The sequence below is a fragment of the Lynx rufus genome, unplaced genomic scaffold (assembly GCF_022079265.1).
Source record: "Lynx rufus isolate CCGP_SWC_20201006 ecotype Redwood Valley unplaced genomic scaffold, mLynRuf1.p SCAF_1, whole genome shotgun sequence".
Taxonomy (NCBI): Eukaryota; Metazoa; Chordata; class Mammalia; order Carnivora; family Felidae; genus Lynx; species Lynx rufus.
In genome coordinates, this window is record NW_025814823.1 from 73,575,907 (window position 1) to 73,598,601 (window position 22,695).

Genomic DNA, 22,695 nt, shown 5'->3' on the forward strand with positions numbered 1-22,695 from the left:
ATCTCGGAAGCCAAAGGTTAGCAATGATGATAGGAGCGGCCCGCTTCGGCCTCCTACGTTGTCACTGCCTAAGAGGCCGACTCAATGGCCAAGAACCCACTTCCTGTTGACAGAGGCTCGGGTCTAATCCACCCTGTTCCTCCCAGTCTGGGCCGCGATCAAAGGGGTACACAAACCCTACACCACAGAATCAAAAAACTGTCCTTCAAAAATGTATATCGGGGCAAATCGCCGATATCCTACGACTCCAGGGGGTTTAGCGTTCGAGAGTCGGCTCCCTTTCCTCGGGGCAGCTGGGACTCCTGCAGCAGCGGACCGAAAACTTTCGTCCACAACTTGAAGTTAGGAAGGGTTTCCGCTACTCCAGGCCGGCGGCTCATTTCCTTCCCTGTCCCTCGGGGAGGGTTTCTCCCGGGACTCACAGACCCTTCCCTCGGAGCGCAGCCCTCTCCTAAAAAGAAAAAAATCCCAAGTGCAGGTCTCTTTAAGACCCCAAGTCTAAGAGCCGAAATCTCCAGCACCGGAGCCAGACTCCGCCTCCTTCTCTGCGGCCCGGGCAACACTCCGGCCCAGGTCCTGAGAGCGGCGCCGTTGGGTTACGTAGCGGTACGTGATTGGCCGCCTCCCCCTGGCGGGCCGGGATTGGCCGGCGCCCGGCCCCGCCCCTCGCCCCCGCCCAGGCCCGCGGCCGCCCGGGTGTCCTCGCGCAGCTCGTCCACGCGCAGCCTGGCAGTTTGCCTCTTCCTCGTCCTGCAGCCTGCGTCCATGGCCACCGCAGCGGCCGAGGAGCCCTTCCCCTTCCACGGCCTCCTGCCCAAGAAAGAGACCGGGGCCGCCTCCTTCCTCTGTCGCTACCCAGAGTATGACGGGCGGGGGGTGCTCATCGCCGTCCTGGACACGGGGGTGGACCCCGGGGCTCCTGGCATGCAGGTGCGGCAGCCGCGGAGGGCGCGGGGGCGCGGGCGGCCGGCTGGCCGGCGGGCTGGCGGGGGACGTGGAAGGGACGCAGCCTCGCAGCGCGGCAGGCCGAAGCCCGCTCTGCGGCCGAGCGGGAGCCGGCACCGGGAGGAGGCATGGGGGCTCGGGCTGGGCCGTCAGCCCGGCCCAGACAAAAGCGGCGTGCCAGGCGCGGCCGGCCGGGGTGCCTGGGTCCGCCTTTCGCCCAGGAAGCCCCTTCCTGCCCAGGTGCTGCCAGGCCCGGGCCCCGGGGCCGCTTCCCGCCGCGCTGCCTTCCTCCGCAGGTCCCTAGTGTCTCGGGCACCAGCCCGTGCCTACTGTTTTTTAACGGGGATTTTACAATTTTTATTAGTTGTCGGGGGTGGGGGCGGGGAGGAAACAGAACAGTGGCGAACGACCTATCAGAACCTTTTTATTGCTGTCGTTCGGGGGATTTGGTTCTGGGGAGAATTGTTGGTCTTTAGCACCAAAGCCGGGTTTCGAGAAGATAACTCGGTCAACTTCCTCTGGTAGTTTCCTCTGGTAGTTTTATGTGTTCTATTTTTAAACCATCTTCTGCACTGTACTTGTTTAGGGTCATTGAAGCGCATGGCTTCGTCTTTGTTTTACATAAGAACCCAATTTAGTTTGTTTTTGGCCAACTCTTCAGGCTCTATTAAATTAGGCTTCTTTAATTTTTTTTATCTCCAAATATAAGACAACATACTTTAATTACGATTTTAAAAAATTGCTTAATTTTGCCAGAAGCACCTTTGAAATCTTTACTGTACCAAAAGGTAATTTTTTTTTAAATGTGTTTCTTGATTAAAAGTATTCCGTCTAAAGTCTTTGAAGTTTGGCTTCTGTAGATTTCGCCTTAGCATTTAATGAAATACAGTCATAAACAAAATATCACTGTTGAAGATCCATCTTTTAAAAATCTAATCTGGATGTAATCCTCTCCCTCTGGTCAACCCTTCATCTGTGTATCTTACTCTCCTTTCTTCACTATACTCTGAAGTTTAGTAATTCTCTCCCTCCCCCAAGTCCCCTCTGGCCTCTGGACCCTTTATTGTACTTTCCAATAATCGAGGAAGCATTTTGGAGGTTAAGATGTCGTGCTGGGGAGGGGGCGGGAAGGGGAACCAGTCTGACTGTACAGGATCCCTTTAGGAATCTTGCTTTCTCCTGTTAAGTCTTCAGCAGCACTCTGGAGTACAACACACCTTGGGCTTTTGGGACCAGGAAGCTTTGGTGAATCAGAATAGGGAGTCATACTGTTCCCTCCTGGTAGCTCTAGTGATACAGTTGTTGCATTAATAACTCTGAAGCCTTGCAACAGTGACAGCTATCACCTCATTGAGGCTTGATTGCAGTGGTCATGGTTTCCATTCTGTCCTAGTGTATGTTTACTTTTTATAGGGATAAGTGGGAGGAGAACAGCTGGGGTAAGTGGTTCACTGGTTCTTTTGTCAGGATAATAAAAGGATCAGGAGAGTTTGGAGGAGTACTGTCTCAGTAAAAATGCTTTTGTAGAATTTCCCAGTCTGCTTATCACTTTGTTCCGTTACTCTCTGTAAAGTAACAGCAGTTCTCAACACAGTGTTGCTGTGGACATTGATTGAGAAGATTAATTACATGTGACTTTTTCAAATGCTCAAGCAGAGTATTAAGTAAACACTGATTTTTTTTTTTTTAGGAGTTTAGGTTGGGATTTAAATCACCCACTGTGTGAAGTATAAATACACACTAGATATTGGCATGTAATAACAAATGTTCAAGCAGTAAAATATTGAAATAAAATGAAAACGTAACTCTTGTCTTCCAACAACTTTAACTCTGAGATACTGACATAAATATGACCAGTTAAAGAAACTCAGTACAGTGGCTTGCACATGAGTGAATTTTCAAGGTTTTTTTCCCCTGCTTTTGCCAATTTATTTTGTAAATCTGTGTATACATCATTAAGATAAGAAAGTGGATAGAAATAGGAAGGAAAGAAAAAAAGGAGTGGACATTTAGAATGCCAGGTGGGATCTGCATGGAGGACCAGAGATACAAATAAACCCTTTGGAGATGGCAATGGGGTGTCATTCTTCAGTGACTGCTGTGGGCCCAGTGGTCTTTTGTGACAGCTGTCTGGGCTTGTGAAAAGCAGAGGGTGGGGGGCACCTGGATGCTTCAGTCGGTTAAGCGTCTGACTCTTGGTTTCAGCTCAGGTCACGATGTCACAGTTCGTGGGATCGAGCCCCTCATGGGACTCTGCGCTGACAGTGCAGAGCCTGTTTGGGATTCTCTCTCCCTCTCTGCCCCTCCCCTGCGCATTCTCTCTCTCTCTCTCTCTCTCAAAATAAATAAACTTCAAAAAAAAAAGTAGAGGGCAGACAGCATGAAAGGAGTAATAAGTGCATAAATGATTACATCTTTCCTCATCGAATATCCAGGCACCTGGCAGGTCCCCAAGGGTGAGTTAAAAGCCGTCCTCCTGCAGGCGTCACCAGGATTGATCAGGGGCCAGTGAGAGCTGGCTTTGAGGCCGAGATGGGACTTGCACTGACCTGGAAAGAATACACAGTGGCCAGTTGGTCTCCTGCCACCAGTCTTCTCTTGGCTCCACCCTTTACAATGCCAGATTATTTTCCTTAGAAAAAATAAGAAACTGCTACTGTAACACCCTTGTGTAATACAAAACAAAGCACTTAATTTTGGCATTCTAGTTGCCTTTGCCTAAAAATTCCGGAATTTGAATTTTGTGTGGCGCTTCTCCGTGCAGCTTGACCTCCTCGTGGTGCTTTGCTTCTCACTGTTTGCCCTATGCTTCCATCCAGAACATTCCACCCTTTCCACTCACCCCCGTGTTTCAGGCCTTTCCTCAACACATGAGTTAATCTGCCCGCAAGCCTTCCACCCTCACCTGTAACTTGCTTAATCCTTTAAGACCCACCTGGGTCTTGACCCTATTAGCTTTTGGGACCTCTACTGGCTGAATTAAGACCCCAGCATATATCTACACGTGTGTGCCCAGCATTGTGTTTGACCCGAGGCTTCAGGATGAATAAGGCCCATCCTTACCAACAGTTATTTGGGTGCTTTTTTTCTTTTTGCTTTCCTAGCAATGTGTTCATATCCCCCCTCCCCGCCCCCCTGTAGCGCTTAAAATGTTTCATTTTAGTATTTCTGTTTACATAACCTTTTTTCCTGCATAAGTTAAAATTCTTTGACAGCAGACGTGCCTATCACATTATTTTTGTTGAATGAGAAAAAAAAAATGTGTGCACAGCGTGCATAATTTCCTCATGGAGAAAAAAATGGCTTGGGGAAGGTTACAAGTGGTCCTATAAAAATCTTTGTTTTTACATTTCCTGAAGTAATAAAGTAAATCATAGATTCATAATTGGTTACAAATGTTGGATGCTATGCAGTTGGTTTTAATTTTTATTACCTTTCTCGCGGTTAGTCTTCCCTAATTCCCCCAAGCTGGGTTTTATATTCTTACATGCTTTCGTACACACTGTCCTTACCTTTTTTATTTATTGTCCTGTGTTGCAGTTATCTCTTTACTAATCTGTTTTCCAACTGGATTGTAAGCTTTCTGAAAGCGGAGCCTGTCTGATTCATTCATCATTACGTCCTCAGAATAAGTCATTTAATAGTACTTGTTTATGAAATATCTTCCCTTGCTTAAAAGAATATTTTCAAGTGAATGCTTCTACATTCACCTTGTTTTGTTCAGGATGATTTGCAACTCTCCTTTCCCGCTTTCTTCTGATCCTCGTGTTTAATGACGGGAGCTCCCAGCCCTCACCAGCTTCCTCACCATAATCAATTCAGTGGAGACACAAAGTGACTTAGAGTCTTGACGTGGGGGAAACCTTTGGGCAATTTCTGTTTTGTTTGTCCAGCATAGCCCCCGAGGCCTTTCTCAGTCCCCCACCCCAGTGCACACGGCGTACTACCCTAGCTCTGCTCATAACATCCTCCTCCTCCCCCTGCAAAGATGAGGGAATTCATTCTGTCTGATGGTAGCAGTTCACTGTCCTACTTCTCCCAAAGCTCCATTGCAAAATCCTCAGCCGGTTTGCCTTTTTTTAACACCTCTCCTCCCTAACCCCAAATTCCCTCTTGTGTCTTGTCGTCTCCAGTGGCGTGGTTTCCTTTACCTAATGGAGAAAGAAGTACAGGGATAGAAAAGTGCATATGTAAGAAGTTGTAATGAAAGAGACAGACTAATAAGTAAAGCTGGTGGCAATAGTAGATGGTAAATAAGTCACCAAATCCCATTAGGTTTTCTTCCTTTGCTCACACAGTGATAATGAGGTTTCTAATGAGAGGGATCTGTTGTCTGGCTTGTTAGTGATCTCTTGTGATTCTTGATCTCAAGTCACTGAAGTTGTTTGCTCATTGAGAAGATAAAGATAGGTGATTGTGTTCCTAGTGCTATGGCTTAGCTTTCAAGTTACAGACTTATTTGGAATACATTTTGAAATCGATTATTTTCTTACATGATTTAGCTAGTTTTAATTTTATAAGGGAGTATTTCCATTTTGTATTTTGGTTGATTTTCTTATATTTTCCTTCATTTATTTTATTTCCAAAGATGCTTAGCCAATCCCTTCAAAGCCAGTAGCGGATTTAATCAGTTAATTTTATCATGATCTTATCAGAATTTGGTTTGACTTCCAAAGTCATTTTTTTAAACTGATTTTGAGCCTCCTGAGTATATTAGTTATTTTGTTACTAGTATAGACAATTTCCAAGAAATAAGTATCCAGCTTAAAGTTTCCGTTAAAAAATTTAAAAAAGGCAGCTGTACCTGGGAGGCCTTTATGGCCCCAGGTGGTTCTATAGCAATGTCGTTGGAAGAAGATTTGGGGCCCGCCAAGAACCTCTTTGCTTCTGCCTCATAAAGAAAAACTTGTGCCTTTGTTTCCTCTACGTGGTAACTTTCCCTCTCCTCCCTTGGTAACCCTTACCTACAGGGCTTTGAGGACACTACAGTGGGAGAAGTGCCTGGAAAGACACACAGAGGGACACTTAGCTTGATCTTAAAGAGTGTGAATGTGAATTCTCTGGGTGGAAAGGAGTTGGAAGACCTTGTGCTTCTCTGATGCTCTTGGCATTTTTTTTGTGTTCCCTTTTTTCTCCGCCCCCCTCCTTGAGGATAGGCAGGGGGTTGTCTTTTTTTTTTTTTTAATTTTCTTTTTTTTTTTTTAACATTTATTTATTTTTGAGACAGAGAGAGACAGAGCATGAGCAGGGGAGGGTCAGAGAGAGAGGGAGACACAGAATCCAAAACAGGCTCCAGGCTCTGAGCTGTCAGCCCAGAGCCCGACGCGGGGCTCGAACTCACGGACCTCGAGATCATGACCTGAGCCGAAGTTGGCCGCTTAACTGACTGAACTACCCAGGCGCCCCGGGAGATTGTCTTTTTTCGGTCCTCTTTGTGTCTCCATGCCTGACGATTCCCTGCTGGTAACTCAATACCTCTATCTTGAATGCTACAGATTCCCTTTGCAAAGCAAGCCAAGAAGTGATTTTTCCAACGAAAGCAGTGTGGAAATACAGGACTGCTGTCACCTGTAGTAGTCTGCATGGCCCCAAAGAAAATTTGTGAACTGGCCAAGAAACCAGGCCTTAGAAAAATCAGTCTTAATGCTGAGCAGTTTGTGTCAGATCATTCAGTAATTAAATCTGCATTGAGCACCAACCAGGCACTGCTAGGTTTGGGAGAATTTGGTGAATAAAATAGACCTAGTCCTTGCCCTTAGGGAACTTACTTTCTAATAGTGGAAATAGATGAGGAATCAGCTAACTGTAGAATTACAAATTCTGTGAGGGAAACAAGGCCCAGTGAGGAGGAGTAAGGCTCAGGTTTAGGGTGGTGACTGCCCACAGAAGAGGTCATCACGGAGGCCTTCTGAAGAGGTGACATTTTAGTAGAAGGCCGAAAGATGAGATGGGGATTTCTATGGAACAGCTGAAGGGACAGACAGAGGATCCCAAGCGGAAGGACTGTGTGCACAGAGTCGTGTGGCAGGGAAAGGTTGGCACGTGGCAGGAACTGAGAGGAGGCCAGTGCGGTTACAGTGGTCCAGGGCCGCGGTGGAACGGGTCGCTCAGAGGCTTTTGTGCTGAGTGCGGGAGCTCTGTGGCGGGGGGCTGCATGGGAGCTGGCGGCTGCCATCGCACAGCTTGTCCTCTTGCTTCTGGTGCGGCCCACGAACGCACCCGGGAGACCTGCACAGAGCATCAGTGTCACCAAGGCAAGAGGTGGTGGTGGGGAGAGGGTTGGGATAGCGGTGGCGAAAATCCAGAGAAGATGGACTCGAACTGTATTTTAGAGGTGGAATGAAGATGACTTCCTGACAGATTTGATGTGGGCAGCAAACCAGAGAAAGGAATCCGAGAAGGACGTTGAACTCTCTGGTTTGAGCAATGGGTATGTGCCGATTCCTGAGATGGCAGAGCCTGGAGGGAAGGAAGTTCGAATGTTAAGTTTGAACTTTGGACTTAACGAAGTTTGAATGCCGGTGGGCATCCTGTAATGAAATGTCATTACATGTTTTCCCCTGAAAACATGTGCTCGTCGGGCCCAGAGCTTAACCTTCTTCAGATCTTTTCTCAGATGTTACCTTCTCAGTGAGATCTTTCTTAACCAACCTAGTTACTGAAAACCCCACGCTACCTCCTCCTCCTCCTTAATTTTTCTCCATAATAATTATCACCATCTGGCGTTAGGTATCTGACATGTTAATTGAGTAGAACAGAAGATCTGTGAGACCAGGGACTTCTAGGTATAGATCATTACTGTGTGTGTGTCCCCAACACCTAAACGAGTGGCCTGTAGTAAATGCTTAGTAAGTATTTATTAACTGACTGTGTAAAATCACTTGAAGGATTCTTTGTTTTTCATGAGTAATTTTTTTGTAAGTATCTCTCCAGCTTTTGGCTTAAAACAACTCAATTTTCTTTTTTAAATGAATGTAGATTTTATAGGGTATTTTATGTATGTGTACATGTGTGCACACATATATGGGGGTTGGCATTGCTTTTTATAATGATTAAGAAACTAAATCTATAATTCATATTTCAATTATCCCTTCATTTTCAGGTCACAACTGATGGAAAACCAAAAATCATCGATATCATTGATACAACAGGAAGTGGTGATGTGAATACTGCTACAGTAGTAGAGCCCAAAGATGGTGAGATTATTGGTCTTTCAGGAAGAGTGCTCAAGGTTAGAGCTTTAATCTTTTAATTGAATTTTTCTTTCCTTTTTTTGTACTGTTGCCTCAAAGCATTTAGTGTTTTTAGCTTATGTTTACTGGTAGGTTACTAGTTACCTGTTGCTGTTTAACAGATTACCCCCAAAACTTCATGCTTTAAAACAACAAACATTTATCATCTCACAATTTCTGCATGTCAGTAATCTGGGTTTGACTTAGCTGGGTGCCTCTTGTTTAAGATCTCTCCTGAGCTTGGCCAGGGCTGCAGTTTCATCTGAAGGCTCAGCCTGAGTGGGGAAGGGGAGTCTGTTGCAAGCTCACTCAAGTGGTTATTGGCAGGCTTAGGGTCCTCTCCACGGGACTGCTATACGCCATGTAGCTGTCTTCCCCCTGGGTGAGTAGTCCAGGAGAGTACCCAAGATGGAGGCCATGGTCTTTTTACATATTAATCTTGGGATTCACATTCCATTGCTTCTGCCATTTTGTTTTCATTGGAAATGAGCCATGAAACCCAGCACACACTTACAGGGGAAGGGAATTTTATGAGAGCATGAGGACCAGGGGTCATCTTAGAAGAAGTCATTTGTTTTGTTGTGTGACAGTGGGCTTAGAATTAGGATATATTTTTCATTGTGGTTGCCAAATTCTAAAAATTTTTAAGTTTTGGATAGAAAGATAGGAAAAGTGACCAGGTTATAGTTTTGCCTTGTTTCCTGTTCCTTCTGAGAACTTGAACAGGAAATATTTAGGATTTAATCATTGTGGACTTAAGTGACTGGCTTTGTGTTAACTCTATGTGCTTGGTAGAAAGGTGAGCTAACATGAAAAATGATTAGATTGCTAACATAAAGCAATTCATGAGATGTTAGCTAATGAGCTTATAGATGTCAAGAATTTGTGGTTTGGTGTTTTAAACCAATAAGCAGAATTAGTTTGGAAAATGAATTTGTGCTTATTTATATGTTTAAAGAGCTGTATTTAACTCTGGCCATCTTTTACCGTCTCTCTGAATTATGTTTAGGCATCCTCTTCTGGATAAGGTTGTTGTGCTATGTAGTGAGTTAACACAAATTCAGCTGCTTAAAGCTACATACATTCCTGCATTTATTATATTACTGTTTCCACGGGTCAGCACTGCTTTCTGTGGTTCTCTGGTCAGTGTCTCACAAGACTGTACTCAGGTATTGGTTGGAACTGTGGTTTCATCTGAGGCTCAGGATCCTCTTCCAACTTCATTCTTCTTGTTGGAAGAATATATTTTTCTTGCAGCTGTTGAGCTCACCACAGTTTGCTTCTTCCAGGCCAGCAGGAGAATCTCTCTGACCATTGGGATGGCCCCTGTCTCTGTTTTAAGGAGCCTACCTGATTAGGTAGGCTCACCAGGGCAGTCTCCTTTTTTATTAAATCAGTCACCTGATTACAGACCTTAATTGTATCTGCACAATGCCTTCACCTTTGCTATATTACTTACCATAATACAGTCACAGGAGTGCTAGTCACAGGCCCTGCCTTTACCAAGGGGAGAGGACTATACAAGGGCATGGGTCTTCTTGAGAATCTGCTACCATAGGCACACAGCAGGCATTAACATCCAGGACTGAATTGCTTGTATGACCCCAAAAGTCACATGTTGAAGCCCTGACACCCAATTTGATAGTATTTGGAGATGGTGTTAGGGGTAAATGAGCTCATGGGAGCGAGCCCCTCATGACAGGATTAGTCTGTTCTCTCTCTCTCTCTCTCTCTCTCTCTCTCTACCGTGTGAGAATACAGTGAGAAGGCTGTGCCTGCAAGTTAGGAAGAGTCTCCCCAGAACCTGACCATTCTGGCACTCTAATCCCATGCCCCCAGCCTTCAGAACTAAGAAAATAAATTTCTGGTGTTTGAGCTACCCAGTATTCTATGGTATTTTTTTATGGTGCCTGAGGTAAGACACCATCTGCTGAAAGAAAGAAAGAAAGAAAGAAAGAAAGAAAGAAAGAAAGAAAGAAAGAAAGAAAGAAAGAAAGGAGGGAGCTTGTAAACTAGAGGGAAAGGAATTTCTGTACATCTGCATTATTCTGAGGTTTTGCCTGCCTTCCCCAAGTCTGTGTTGTTATTTAGACTATATTTCCGAGAAGACACATTGGGATTCCTGTGAGTTACATTCTTTGGGAAATTAGGGAATGCTTCTAGTAGGTTCCAAAGATTTAGAATCCTGTAAAGTTTTGTCCTCAATTGTTGTTGTTGTTGTTTTATAAGTTTATTTTATGAGAGAGAGAGAGAGAGAGAGAGCGAGCGTGAGCCGGGGAGGGGCAGAGAGAGAGAATCCCAAGCAGGCTCCATACATTGTGGAGCCTGACATGGGGCTCGAACCCATGAACTGTGAGATCATGACCTGAGCTGAATTCAAGAGTCGGACGCTTAACCGACTGAGCCACCCAGGCACCCACTCAGTTGTTTATTTTAAATAACTGTAATAGCCCATGCTTTAAACCACATGGACTGATAACACCACTCGTGCTCAAAGGCAGAAGTGGATGTACCATGTATATGGTAGGAAATAAGATCAGAAAATTGACAGATTACTACTTAGATCTTTTCCCAACCTGATGACCTGCTTCTTTTTTTTTTTTTTTTTTTAATTTTTTTTTTTTTTCAACGTTTATTTATTTTTGGGACAGAGAGAGACAGAGCATGAACGGGGGAGGGGCAGAGAGAGAGGGAGACACAGAATCGGAAACAGGCTCCAGGCTCCGAGCCATCAGCCCAGAGCCTGATGCGGGGCTCGAACTCACGGACCGCGAGATCGTGACCTGGCTGAAGTCGGACGCTTAACCGACTGCGCCACCCAGGCGCCCCGATGACCTGCTTCTTTAGCTCTACTGTTAAGTATTCTCTGCCCATCAATATAGCAGGAGGTTTTAACTTAATTTTTTTTGTATTCAATGTGTCTTCAGAATTTAAAAGGACAAATGCTTGTCCACAGCTTCTAACAGGAGAAGCCGAGTGTGGTGCCCTGCGTCTCCCCTTTCACCACTGATTCCCACTCTCCGAGAGGGAAGTCTTTGATGTTACATTTTCTTCAGGGTTTTAAGTAACATACCCTTCTTAATTCTTGAATTTTTATCTGTGGAATTAGCAGTGTGGAAGAAGAGAGTTCACTTTCCAGGTCGTTCGTTTCTGAGAAGTTTCCTGGTATTGTCTCTGGGGTTCTTCCTTCCACTGTTTTTGCTGTTCTTTTATCTGGAATCCTGTTAATTGGACATTGGACCTCTTGAGTTGATCTTCCAGTTTTCTTATGTTTTTCCACCCTCATTGCTTGTGTTTGTTTTTTTCCTTCCTGAGAGATTTCTGAGATTTCTTAGTATTCTTTGCTAACTCTCACATTGAATATTGTTAATTTTTGCCTATTGTTTTTAAATGCAAGTCTGTTCGGGGCGCCTGGGTGGCGCAGTCGGTTAGGCGTCCGACTTCAGCCAGGTCACGATCTCGCGGTCCGTGAGTTCGAGCCCCGCGTCAGGCTCTGGGCTGATGGCTCGGAGCCTGGAGCCTGTTTCCGATTCTGTGTCTCCCTCTCTCTCTGCCCCTCCCTCGTTCATGCTCTGTCTCTCTCTGTCCCAAAAATAAATAAACGTTGAAAAAAAAAATAAATAAATGCAAGTCTGTTCATGTTCACTCAGAGCATATCTTCCTGTCAGGTATATAACATTTTATGGGGGAATATTGTCTAAATTTCTTTTCTAGTTTCTTCATCCTCTCTTTACTCACCTTCCTCTTCCTCCCATTCTCCTTTCCCCTTTCTCTTCCTTTTTCTTCACCCCTCCTGTTCCCTCCTCCCTCTTCCCTTTCTCTTCCTCCTCTTCTCCTGCTCCCTCTACCTCTCCCCCTTCCTTGTGCTCTACTTTCTACCTGAGAGCTTTCCCCCAGCTGTCTAGCTACCCTGGCTGTTTCTTGGTTAACAAGGCACCTAAAGGGGACAAAGGTGCTCTCTGCCTTTGCAGGGCCTTGGGGTGTGGGTCTCAGTGATGCTATTGTGACAGACTCCAAAGTGGCAGTATATGGCATACTTTTTCCCATTGAGATATGCTCATTTACCTCCAAGAGGACTTGGCCAGTTCGGCCTGGGGTTTGGGGGAGAGGGAGAGAAGCCTCTCAGGGGCTCATGCCTGGAAAGGTGCCTGGAGAGATCTCTTGCAGACTCTTAAGTATGTCTCACCTCTCCGCTCTGCTCTGTGAATCCCTCAAGAAAGCTGACATTTCCATGTCTCTCTGGTTCAACATCCAGTTGACTGGCTGGTCAGGTTTGGGCAGCACATGGGATGTGCAGCAGGTGTCTGATTGTTCCTCATACAGGCTTTCCACCAGTCTTCTTGGTGTTAGCTCTTTATCTGAACACAGAACATACCCACATACACGTTCAGCTTGTTTTCTTTCAAGGAAGTGCAGGTGTTCAGATACTTTGCAGTGGGCATCAGAAAGAATAGTGTTACTAGTTGCTGGTATTCTGGCTAGCTCGGATCTCTCAGAGCTCTTTAGCACACAGTTCTTAGCAACACAGAGAAGTGTTCAGGTTTCTTTGACTTGACCATGCCTTAAGATGAATTAAATAGCTGTATTTCACCTTCTTCGAAATCGCCCATAAACTGTTGACAGTTAATGTCTTGCTTTCCCTGTTTGAGATGAACTACTGGTTAAGTGCTTTGAACATTCCAATAATCTCTTTCTCTAAGGAGGCCATTCCTAGGCCTTCTTGAGAAACTAGTGGTCAGTTACTTTGGAAAGTGACACTCCTATGAGCAAGTAGAAGCAAAAAAGTGAACAGAAGCTTAAAATCTTTTATGATGAAATGTACAGGTATAAAGGAAAGTGCATAAAACACATACGTATAGCTTGATGAATACTGAAGTGGATGCCACTTTATCTGCTACCCAGATGGGACAAAGAATATGACCATACCTCAGAAGCTTCCTGCATTCTCCCAGATCACAATCTACTTGGACTTTTGTGATGATCATTTCTGTGCTTTGCTTTATAGTTTTACCACCTCTGTGTGGATACATGAAATATATTTTTGGTTTTGCCTGTTTGTGGACTTTATATGAATGACCTCATTTGTGTATCATTTTATATCAGTTGTTTGCAAGATTCTTGCCACTCAAGCCAGGATGTTGCATGTAGTAACGAGTTGTTTAACTTCATTGCTGTTCGAGATACCGAGGTTTGTATATACCAGTTCTGTCCACTCCACTGAGGATGAGCTGTTGTTTCCAGTTTGGGAGTCACTAACAGCTCTTCAGACAACATTCATTGTGTATGTATCTTTTGCACATGTGTGTAGATAACCTCCAGGATGCATACCTAGAATTGCTGAGTCTTAGAGCTACAACTTAACTAGGTGATGTCAAACAGATTTTCCAAGTATTTGCACTAACCTGCATTTCTACTAGCAGTGTGCAAGAAATTTGATAGCTACACTGGTAACAGTTGGTATTTTTAGGCTAAAATCTTTGCAAATATGTGGGGAATCTAGGTGTATCATGTTGTGGTTTTAATTCGTATTCTCTAATTACTAATAAGATTGAACTCCTTTTTATATATTGATTAGACATGAGGATTTCCTCTCTTGGAAAGTACATGTTCGAGTCCATTTGCCCTCTCTCCCCCAGTGAGTTGTCGTGTTTCTTACTAATTTGCAGAATTTCGTATGTATTCTGAGAACCTGTCCTGTGATGGACTGTGGGTCAGGTGTCTTCTCCCATTCTGTATGTCTGTGTTCACTTTCTGGGCGGTGTCCTTTGAGAGCTAGAAGTCGTTAAATTTAATGTATATGGATATTAGTCTTTGCCTTTTTGATTAGGGTTTTTCATGTCTTAATGACCTTTGCATGTCCTTCCTGACCCCAAGATCAAGAAGGTATTCTCCTCTATTATTTTCTAAAAACTTTTGCCATGTTTCTTTTCCTATTCTAGAATTCAGCTGGTATTGATTTTAGGCTGTATCTGTTTTTCCATCTGAAGACCAGTTGCCATAATCTCCCCACAAATTTTCAGTGTTGCCTTTTACTTTGCAACCTTCACAGTGGGGTGATACAGCTTCAAAGTCTCATTTCCAATTCTCTGTGTCCTTTGGATGTTTTTTTCCTCATTTTCCTTATTCTAACTTTAGTAGCCATTTGGAAGGGAGCACAGTGCTTTTTAAAATTTACCACATTTAACTTGAAGTCAGTCTTAAATCATCAATATTTATTCATATATATATATATATATATATATATATGTAAAAAAGTCCAGGCCTAGTGAATCACTTGGCCAAATGTGGCACCATATTTAGATGCAGTGATAGCTGGCAGGACCGTGAGGCTGACAAGGCTGACATAGAGTTTGAAGTTAAAAAAAAAAAAAAAAAATGGGACATTAACACTTATGATGACATTTGGCTTGTTAAGGAAATGTTCAATTCATTAGGCATCCCCTTAAAAGAGTCAGGGAAAAGAGGTGTAATTAGTAATCAAAGAGATTCTGTTTCTCTTATGAAAATGATCTTATTCCATTGCAGTGTTAACCTTAAAAATAAAACTGCCAGTTATTTACCAGCAAAAGTGGGTTTATTCCAGAATAGCAGAGAACTGCAATCCGGAATGAGCAGCCTTTGGCAAAATCGTAGACAAGTCCCCAGAACAAAGGAGAGGACTGCTATTTCATATAGAGGAAAGAGGCGAAGGCAGGAGGCCTGGTGGACACGAAGCGCCCCTTGCAGTAAACTGCCTCCTGCCTGGATGGGAAAGTCTGTGCACCCGCGAGGTCCCCCTCCATGAGTGGTAGTGCATGAGAGCACCCCCTGCTGGCCGCCTGACTCCATGCGAGCAGGTCTCTAGTTCTACAGTAGTTACCATGTAATAAAACCATTTTAAAGAAACCACTTAAGTGGCCAAAATATAAAGCTCGGATTCTTAAAAGAGACCGAAAATAAGTTCATGTGTATAAAATACTCAAATAGGCAAAATGACATACTCCATAATTGCTTCATAGGATAAAGTTAGCTTTACTCAAATTTGGTTAACTCTAGATAGCAGAACTGTGATTATAACATTTATGATTTTTGTAGTTGAATTTTTAATAAATAACCAGTCTGCCTTTACTGTGAGGAAAATACATAGTAGTGATTTGAAAAGTATCTGGTTGTGTGGACACTGCAGATTTTGGTCTCATTTATGATTAAATATAAATTATGTCTTATTTTTATTGCATTACATATATTGTAAGTAATTGTGGTTAAATACGTGTTCGCACCTGTTGATCTTGCTGTTATTTCAGTCAGTCACTCCGTTTAATCCTTCGGCATTTCACGGCCTTTTATAATCTCCTTGTACGAGAAGTTGCCACTAGCCTAGGGTTACAAGACCTGTGTAGTGGGACACCTGTGATGAAATAGTGTTTGAATTTGCCAGCCAGGGATTACTTACTTTTTTGTTGTTGCAACACTGTATTGTTGTGATGTCAAGGGCTGCTGCAGGAACATTAAGAGTTAAGAATTCCTGTTCTCTAAAAGAGATTGGTAAATTGTGAATGAAAAGCACCAGTTTATATGCCATCATATACTCCAGACATCTATCCGATTCAGAAATGTTTACTGACATATGCGGGCTTTTAAAAAGTCGATCTTTAAAGTGCTGTGAATGGTGGGTTTTTTCCTCTATTCAGTCGTGAGAAAATTTCATCCAAAAGTTTCTTTCCTGGGGACTAACTTGATGAGGGACCAGGGGTGAGCCAGTTACAGATAACTACCCAAGTGAGAACTCATGAGTCAACCAACTCTGGGTGGTTGATAGTTCAACCTCATGTTTTATACACATTTGAAAGCTGTTTTTGATGACCGGGGGTCCTGTGATTACAAAGAGAGTGAACATTCCACATTTTCTTGATTGACATTTGAAGTTGGTTGATGTTCAGTGTATTTGTGCAAATCATAAGGTGGAGATTATTTATTTTTTTCCTTTTACACACCAGGAAGTAGGAACCTGTGGGTCCACTCTGGTTAGTGGTAGAGTTTGGATTCACAGCCAGGTTTATCTTTACACTGGATGTTTTGGTCTCCATGATAGAGCTAGATTCTAGCTTTCTTTTCAGCCTTCCTGTGGTTTGGGCAAGCAGTGTGATTTCTTTTTGTTTCTTTGCTTTTTCCATTTGTACACTGGGCATGCTGTTTACATCATTCTGTTAATTAGAGGCTTTAAGTGTTATTTTTAAATACTTTGAGATATTTAGAAAGATTATTATAAGATGTTATATATAATTAATGTAATCTTATATAACTTTTTTCTTAAAGAGCTCGTTTTAAGTATCTAGGCATTATCCCTGTTGATTGTAGAGAATGCAGTTCTTAACAGGAAATCTAAGCATGGAGAGGGTCTGTTAACTGCTTCTCTTTGCCCCTAGTTGGGCAGTAAGTAGGTCTGAGAAGGGAGGGAGAGGTGAGGTTTCCTTGATGCTTGAGAACTAAAGATTGTAGCAGTTTAATGAGGTAGCTTATGTTGAAAGCACTTTATAGACCATGAAACATTGTAATTCAAAGGTATCTTGGGGCGCCTGGGTGGCTCAGTGGGTTAGGTGCCCAACTCTTGATTTCAGGTCAGGTCATGATCTCACAGTGGTGGGATTGAGCCCTGTGTGGAGCTCTGGGCTGAGCATGGAGCCTGCTTAGGATTCTCTCTCTCTTCCTCTGCCCCTCTTCCTTGCCCCTGCTTTCTCTCTAGAAAGAAAAAGAAAGATATCCTGAGTGAAACATATTACTTATGAATGAGAAAAACTCCAGAGAGATATTAAGTGGCATCTTAGAATATGAGAAATATTGCTGTAATACACAACCTTGCTTATCCAAGTTGAGCCATTAGGATAGAAGTGAAATAACCTTTCTATCCAGTAGTAAATCATTGGAATTGGGAAGCATTTAGTGAGTCAACAATTTGCTCTTTTTCTGCAGATTCCTGTGAGCTGGATAAATCCCTCAGGCAAATATCATATTGGCATTAAAAATGGCTATGACTTCTATCCAAAGGCGCTCAAGGAAAGGATACAGGTAATGTCCAGTCTAGAATCAATGACTTCTTCCTCAAATTTTTTTCCTACTGAAGAAAAAAATTTTTCATAAGATCCTGTTAACTCTTAATTATTGTGGAGACCGGGAGCCTTTCAGACAATGACTGCTTAAAGGTTCTGGTCAGTGGAATGTTACCCATTTAAAGTCACCATTCTTAATCTTGGATACATGGCTAAGTTTAGAGAATGTTGTGAATACATTGAAATTCAAGTTTTTGTATATTTGTGTTTTTCTGGGAGTTCGAATATAGCTTTCATTGGAGTTTTGAAGGACTTTTTTTTTTTTTTTAATCTCCAAAAGGCTAAAGTCTGTTTAAAGTTGATTTAAAGTCCTGGCCAACTTATTTATTCCTGGTCCTGTAGCTTCTATGATAATTTGTCCCATTTTTCTTAACCGTTTAACTAGGCTTCTTGATCCCAGTTAGTCATCATTCAGTACTAAGAAAAGGGTTGCTCAGACCAAAGCAGCTAAAGCGTGGAAAACACAAGTCTGTCATTAGAGAAATAAGAATTGCAAATTGAAGGAGGAGTCTGCTTTAAAACGGAGCTACTGAGTAAATCTTTCTGTGATGATGGAACTGTTCAGTATCTGTCCATCATGGCAGCCACTGGCCACAAGTAGCTGTTGAGAACTTGAAATGTGACTAGTAGGAAAATTTAATTTTATGTAATATTTTAAAATTTAAATCTAAGTAGCAACACATGGCTCCCATATTTGCAAGTACCACTTTATTAGATTGCTATAATACTGGTAGCTGATACAGGTTCAGAGTTGCAACTGCAAAAGAAGATGTGATCCTTGAAAATGAGCCTGATGGGTAAGACCTATGGAACATTTCATCTCATCATAGCATTGTTATTTGCTTCTCCAGGGGGTCTGTGAACCATAAGAACTACTCAGCATGTTGCATATATAACCTTTACTTATTTGATTCTCATCGTTCTGCAAAAAATAAAGTTACAAAAAATGCATATAACTTACTGGATACTAATTTATTTTAAAATTTCAGGCTGAAATACACATAACAGTATTATGCACTATCTTAAATTTAATCAGTTGTATCAATAAGATGCAAATTAACATGCAAATATAGAGTAAGTTAATAACCCCCTCCTTAGCTCAGTGGAGTTGATTGTTTTACTGGAAAGGATTTTTTTTTTTAACTAGCAGACCTCCACTGGGTGGCACTATGGGTTAAAGACAGCAGAGATGATGGTGAGACCAATTTCAGTAACAAAGAACCCTGTCAAATCCAAGACAGGAAAAAAACAAGCCAGGAAGGGAGGAAGTCTAGGAAGCCTGCATGTCCCTCTTGCGGCCAGTCTTACTCTTGTGCTCCGCCTGCACGGCTTAAAGCAGTCCTCAGTTCCCTAAGGGCCAGCGTGTAGTATTTGCTTTTATTGTAAATGCCTGGGAATTCAGTTTTTTTTACCTGACATGCTGTTATTGATCCTTGGATGGGCTGAAATTGGGACATACGATGTTATCAAAATACATTTGGTTGTGCCGTGGTAAATGTGTTCTCTTAAAACCCACATGTAGTGAATAGTTTTAGTAATTGACCCATTGCTTTATCAACTTGATGCTAAATGATTTTTTTAGCCTCTGTGTGAAAATTGTGTACCATCACAACCGATAACAATTAGGTCCATATATAAATGACTGGCTAGGTTTACCTGGATATTTTTCAACCTCGTTGTAAGGTAACTTTTCTGTCTTGCAGAAAGAACGGAAGGAAAAAATCTGGGATCCTGTTCACAGGGTGGCCCTTGCAGAAGCCTGTAGAAAACAAGAAGAATTTGATGTTGCCAACAATTGCCCTTCTCAAGTTGGTGCCAGTGGCTTTTATTTACACATTACCACAGAACCATATTTCAGTTCTCAGAGAATCGGCAGACTTTTTTCCACAAGTTTTAAATTGTTTAATTTTAGTAACTTTTCTTTTATTCTGAAATCAATTTACACATTTTTCACAACTTCTCATGAATTACCACAAATTGAACACTCCCTTCCATACCTCTTCCTAATCATTGCTCCCTTCCTCCTCCAAAAGCAACCACCATTGCCTGTTTTAAATTTGCAGAATGGAATCATACAGTGTGTCCTTTTACACGTCACTACTTTCAGTCAGTGTTATGTTTGCGACATTCATCCATGTGTGAGTGTGGAAGGAGTTTGTTCACTTCTCTTGCTTATGATGGATGCGCCATAATTCATGCGTGCATTCTGCAGATCAATACTTTGTTTTCAGTTCTTGGCTCTTGTGGAAGATGCTGTTTTGAACATTCTCGCGTGCATGTCTTTGGTGGGTCATAGAGGGGTAGTAGCCGCATGCATGTCTTTGGTGGGTCGTAAAGGGGTAGTTCCAGTTCATATTCCCGCAAGAAGGATATGAGAGCTCCCATTATTTCACATCGTTAAATAGCTGTTACATTTCTTTTAATCAGTTAATAAAATGAAGATAATGTCTTGGTTTATAAGGAAAACAATACGTGCTAGTTGCAGAAACTTTTGGATAACACGGGTGTGTAAAGTAATAAGAGCTTCCAAAGTGCCACTCCCCAGGGATGGTACCAACAACCTGATGTTTATCCTTCTGAATCTTTCTTTTAATGCATACATGTACCTTTTCTTAATCAAAAGTGGAATGGTATTGGTGGTTGTCAGCCCTGGCTGCAGATTAGAATCACATGAAGAGCTTTGTGCCCTAGAGAGGAATTAAATCAAAGCCTTGGAGGAAGGCTGGCATTTTTTAAAGCTCCCTGGAGCTTTAATTAATGTGCAGTTAGGGGCGAGGACTACTGCCCTCAATAGATCTACGTACACATTTAACTTGCATTTACTTAATATGTGTACAGCATCCCCTTTAATTGGGTAATTCACCCTCTTTAGCTGCATTATTTTCTGTTAGGTCACTGTTTGTCCTTCAGCCTCTTACTAGTCACATTAAGTGTTGTACTTCAGGCAGTATGCATATCAAGTCAACTTTATAAAAGGAGGGATCTAGATTTAATTATCCATTTGATTTTGTTTACCAACAATGTCTGTATAATTGTTTTTTTTTCCTTTAAGGAGGAGTAAATGTTGAATATATTGAATAACTAAAAATGAAGCGTAACCAGATTTTTGGAACATATGGAAATTACATTTTAATTCAGTAGGACTGTTCAGGTGAATGTAGAGCAGTCTAATGTAGTACGTAGTTTAAACAAAAATAGTTGGCGTGTGACAGTTCTCATGGTGATGGATCAGAATGGTTAAATAGCTTATCTGTACAAGGTCAGGAATATAGTATGTGTTTAGCATGTTCTAAAAGACAGAAGGTAATTTGTGGTTTCTCTTATTTATTTGGATTCTTAAACAGATTTCAATGGAAACAGTCCTGATTAAAAAAAAATCTAAAGGTCAATAGATAACCTATTTTATAGCAATTTTAGAGTTAATTTTGGAAATTAGTTGTGCAGATTATAGATACGTGACTAACATAAGTCTTGGTCAAATGATACCATCAACATGGAACACTGTGTCTTTCCCAAAGCGGATGGAATAAATAAATGAGAGATTGACTAAAAGTATTATTTTAAAAGTATTCAATATGTTAATTAATATCTGCATCATTAAATTGAACTACAAGTTGCATAGATATAAAAAAAATTTCTTACATTTTTCCAGAGTAAAATGGCTTTCCTGTTGGTCACACGGTGTCTTTGGCTACATGTTAATATGTTGTGTGTTTCAAGAGCACAAAATGTACTAATATTAATATATGTTCTTATTGATTAGGCAAATAAACTAATCAAGGAGGAACTTCAAAGTCAAGTGGAATTGCTAAATTCTTTTGAGAAAAAATATAGTGATCCTGGCCCTGTGTATGACTGCTTGGTGTGGCATGATGGTGAAGCCTGGAGGTAAACGTCATGTATTATATAGATCTTCACTTAAAGCTGTTTTTATCTACTCTGAAGAACATTAAATTCTCAGAACCGTCCAGAGAATTGGTTTAAATGACATTAATATCCCTAAGCAAAACTGTTGGAGAGCCGAATTGGCTTTCGGGTAGTTTTGGATAAGCTCTTTGAACTTCTTGGTATTTTAGGTGCTAAACCTGTCCCTTGTGTGTTTTAAAGAAGCTTGTTTCATTAACCAGACAGTAACTTAACCAGATAATAGTAGGTTAATCATTGGTAGACATAGAAATGTTCCTGACCAGAGCTAGGCAGTTTGGAAAGTAACTGCAAGAGAATACTAGATACAGAACTGAGCGTATGTGGGAAATATTGGACAGGGACTTAAGGAAATATTCTAATATTAGCAGGGATGGGGTAGTGGGACAATAGGTGGTTCAGTTCCAATGTTTCCTGCATGTACTGAAAACACTGCCAACTTTGTCCTGAGGAAAATATGTTTCCAAGGTCCTTAAGGCAGTTGACAAAGGAAGGGATCCATGCAACGGTTTGTCGACATTATTCTAAGACAGCTTTTAGAATTTTTGCGTTGGAAATGAAACTTAGAGGAAATAAAATCTGAAGTCACTGGAGTAACACTTTAGAAAATGTTATAATTAATGAAAAATGCAGCAGAATTGTGGTTTCAGGTGCTACTGGAAATAATTTTTCTGATTGCATCGTACTGTATACCGTGTAGGGCTTCAATTCCCTGCCCCATCTCAGGGTTAGACACAGAATTTTTTGAGGAGAATCTTAGAGACCCCAAATTACCTAAGGCGAATCTTGGCACTGTCATTTCAAAAATGCCGGCCACTTCTGAGGGGAGGTAAAGTGACCTTAAGTGCCTTGGTTTTTGTTTCTACAGACTGTCAAATCTGCCCTCCTCCTGCCACGCTTCCACTGTTGAACCCATATCACTACCCTTAGCAGGGAACCCAATAGAACCATACTCTTAAGTATTCGTCAGGATGTACAGGGTCAAACTCAGTCACTCTCTGTTGAGAAAACTGTTTACAGAAGATTACTTGAAGGAAAGAACCGTTAGTTGGTTTCTTTTCAGTGGTTTTTGACCTTGTTTTCTCAGGTTTCCTTTGAGTTGGATGAAAGCTGTGGACTTTTTTCATAGAGGATAGGATGAAGAAATGTATTAAAAATGTCCAGGAATTTTTAACCCATGCCCCCTTTCCTGCCCCCCATCTTCCACAAGTACTCTAATCCTATCCGTGAACCTCATCTCCATGTTCCCTTTCTGGTATGCTAACACCTGTTCCTTGAACTGAGCCAACCACCTTCAGAAAGTTATACCCTGCACCAATATGCATACTTGGCCTCTGTGGAATTACTTAGGGGAGTCGCTCAGTTTTATGTTGATATTTTGATATGGTGCTTGAAGTGTTGAGTCACTGCATGTTGACGGTGGTTACAAGAAACTGATTTTTGGAATGTGTCACTGTATTTGCTATGAGAATGTTGTCAAAGATGTTGATTCATTCATTCTTTCGTCA

At 42.0% G+C, this 22,695-nt stretch overlaps 1 protein-coding gene across 5 annotated transcripts in view; it reads left to right on the forward strand.

The window, feature by feature from the left end:
* The first annotated feature begins 730 nt into the window (after positions 1 to 730).
* TPP2 (tripeptidyl peptidase 2) overlaps positions 731 to 22,695 on the forward strand; it is a 68,446-nt gene continuing 46,481 nt past the window's right edge. For all 5 annotated transcript variants that reach the window (XM_047081639.1, XM_047081655.1, XM_047081650.1 and 2 more), the window contains exons 1-5: positions 731 to 930; positions 8,048 to 8,176; positions 17,127 to 17,222; positions 18,967 to 19,071; positions 21,027 to 21,151. In XM_047081639.1, the coding sequence (XP_046937595.1) occupies positions 766 to 930; positions 8,048 to 8,176; positions 17,127 to 17,222; positions 18,967 to 19,071; positions 21,027 to 21,151 (620 nt within the window). In that variant the 5' untranslated portion in view covers positions 731 to 765. The remainder of the gene's footprint in view (positions 931 to 8,047; positions 8,177 to 17,126; positions 17,223 to 18,966; positions 19,072 to 21,026; positions 21,152 to 22,695) is intronic.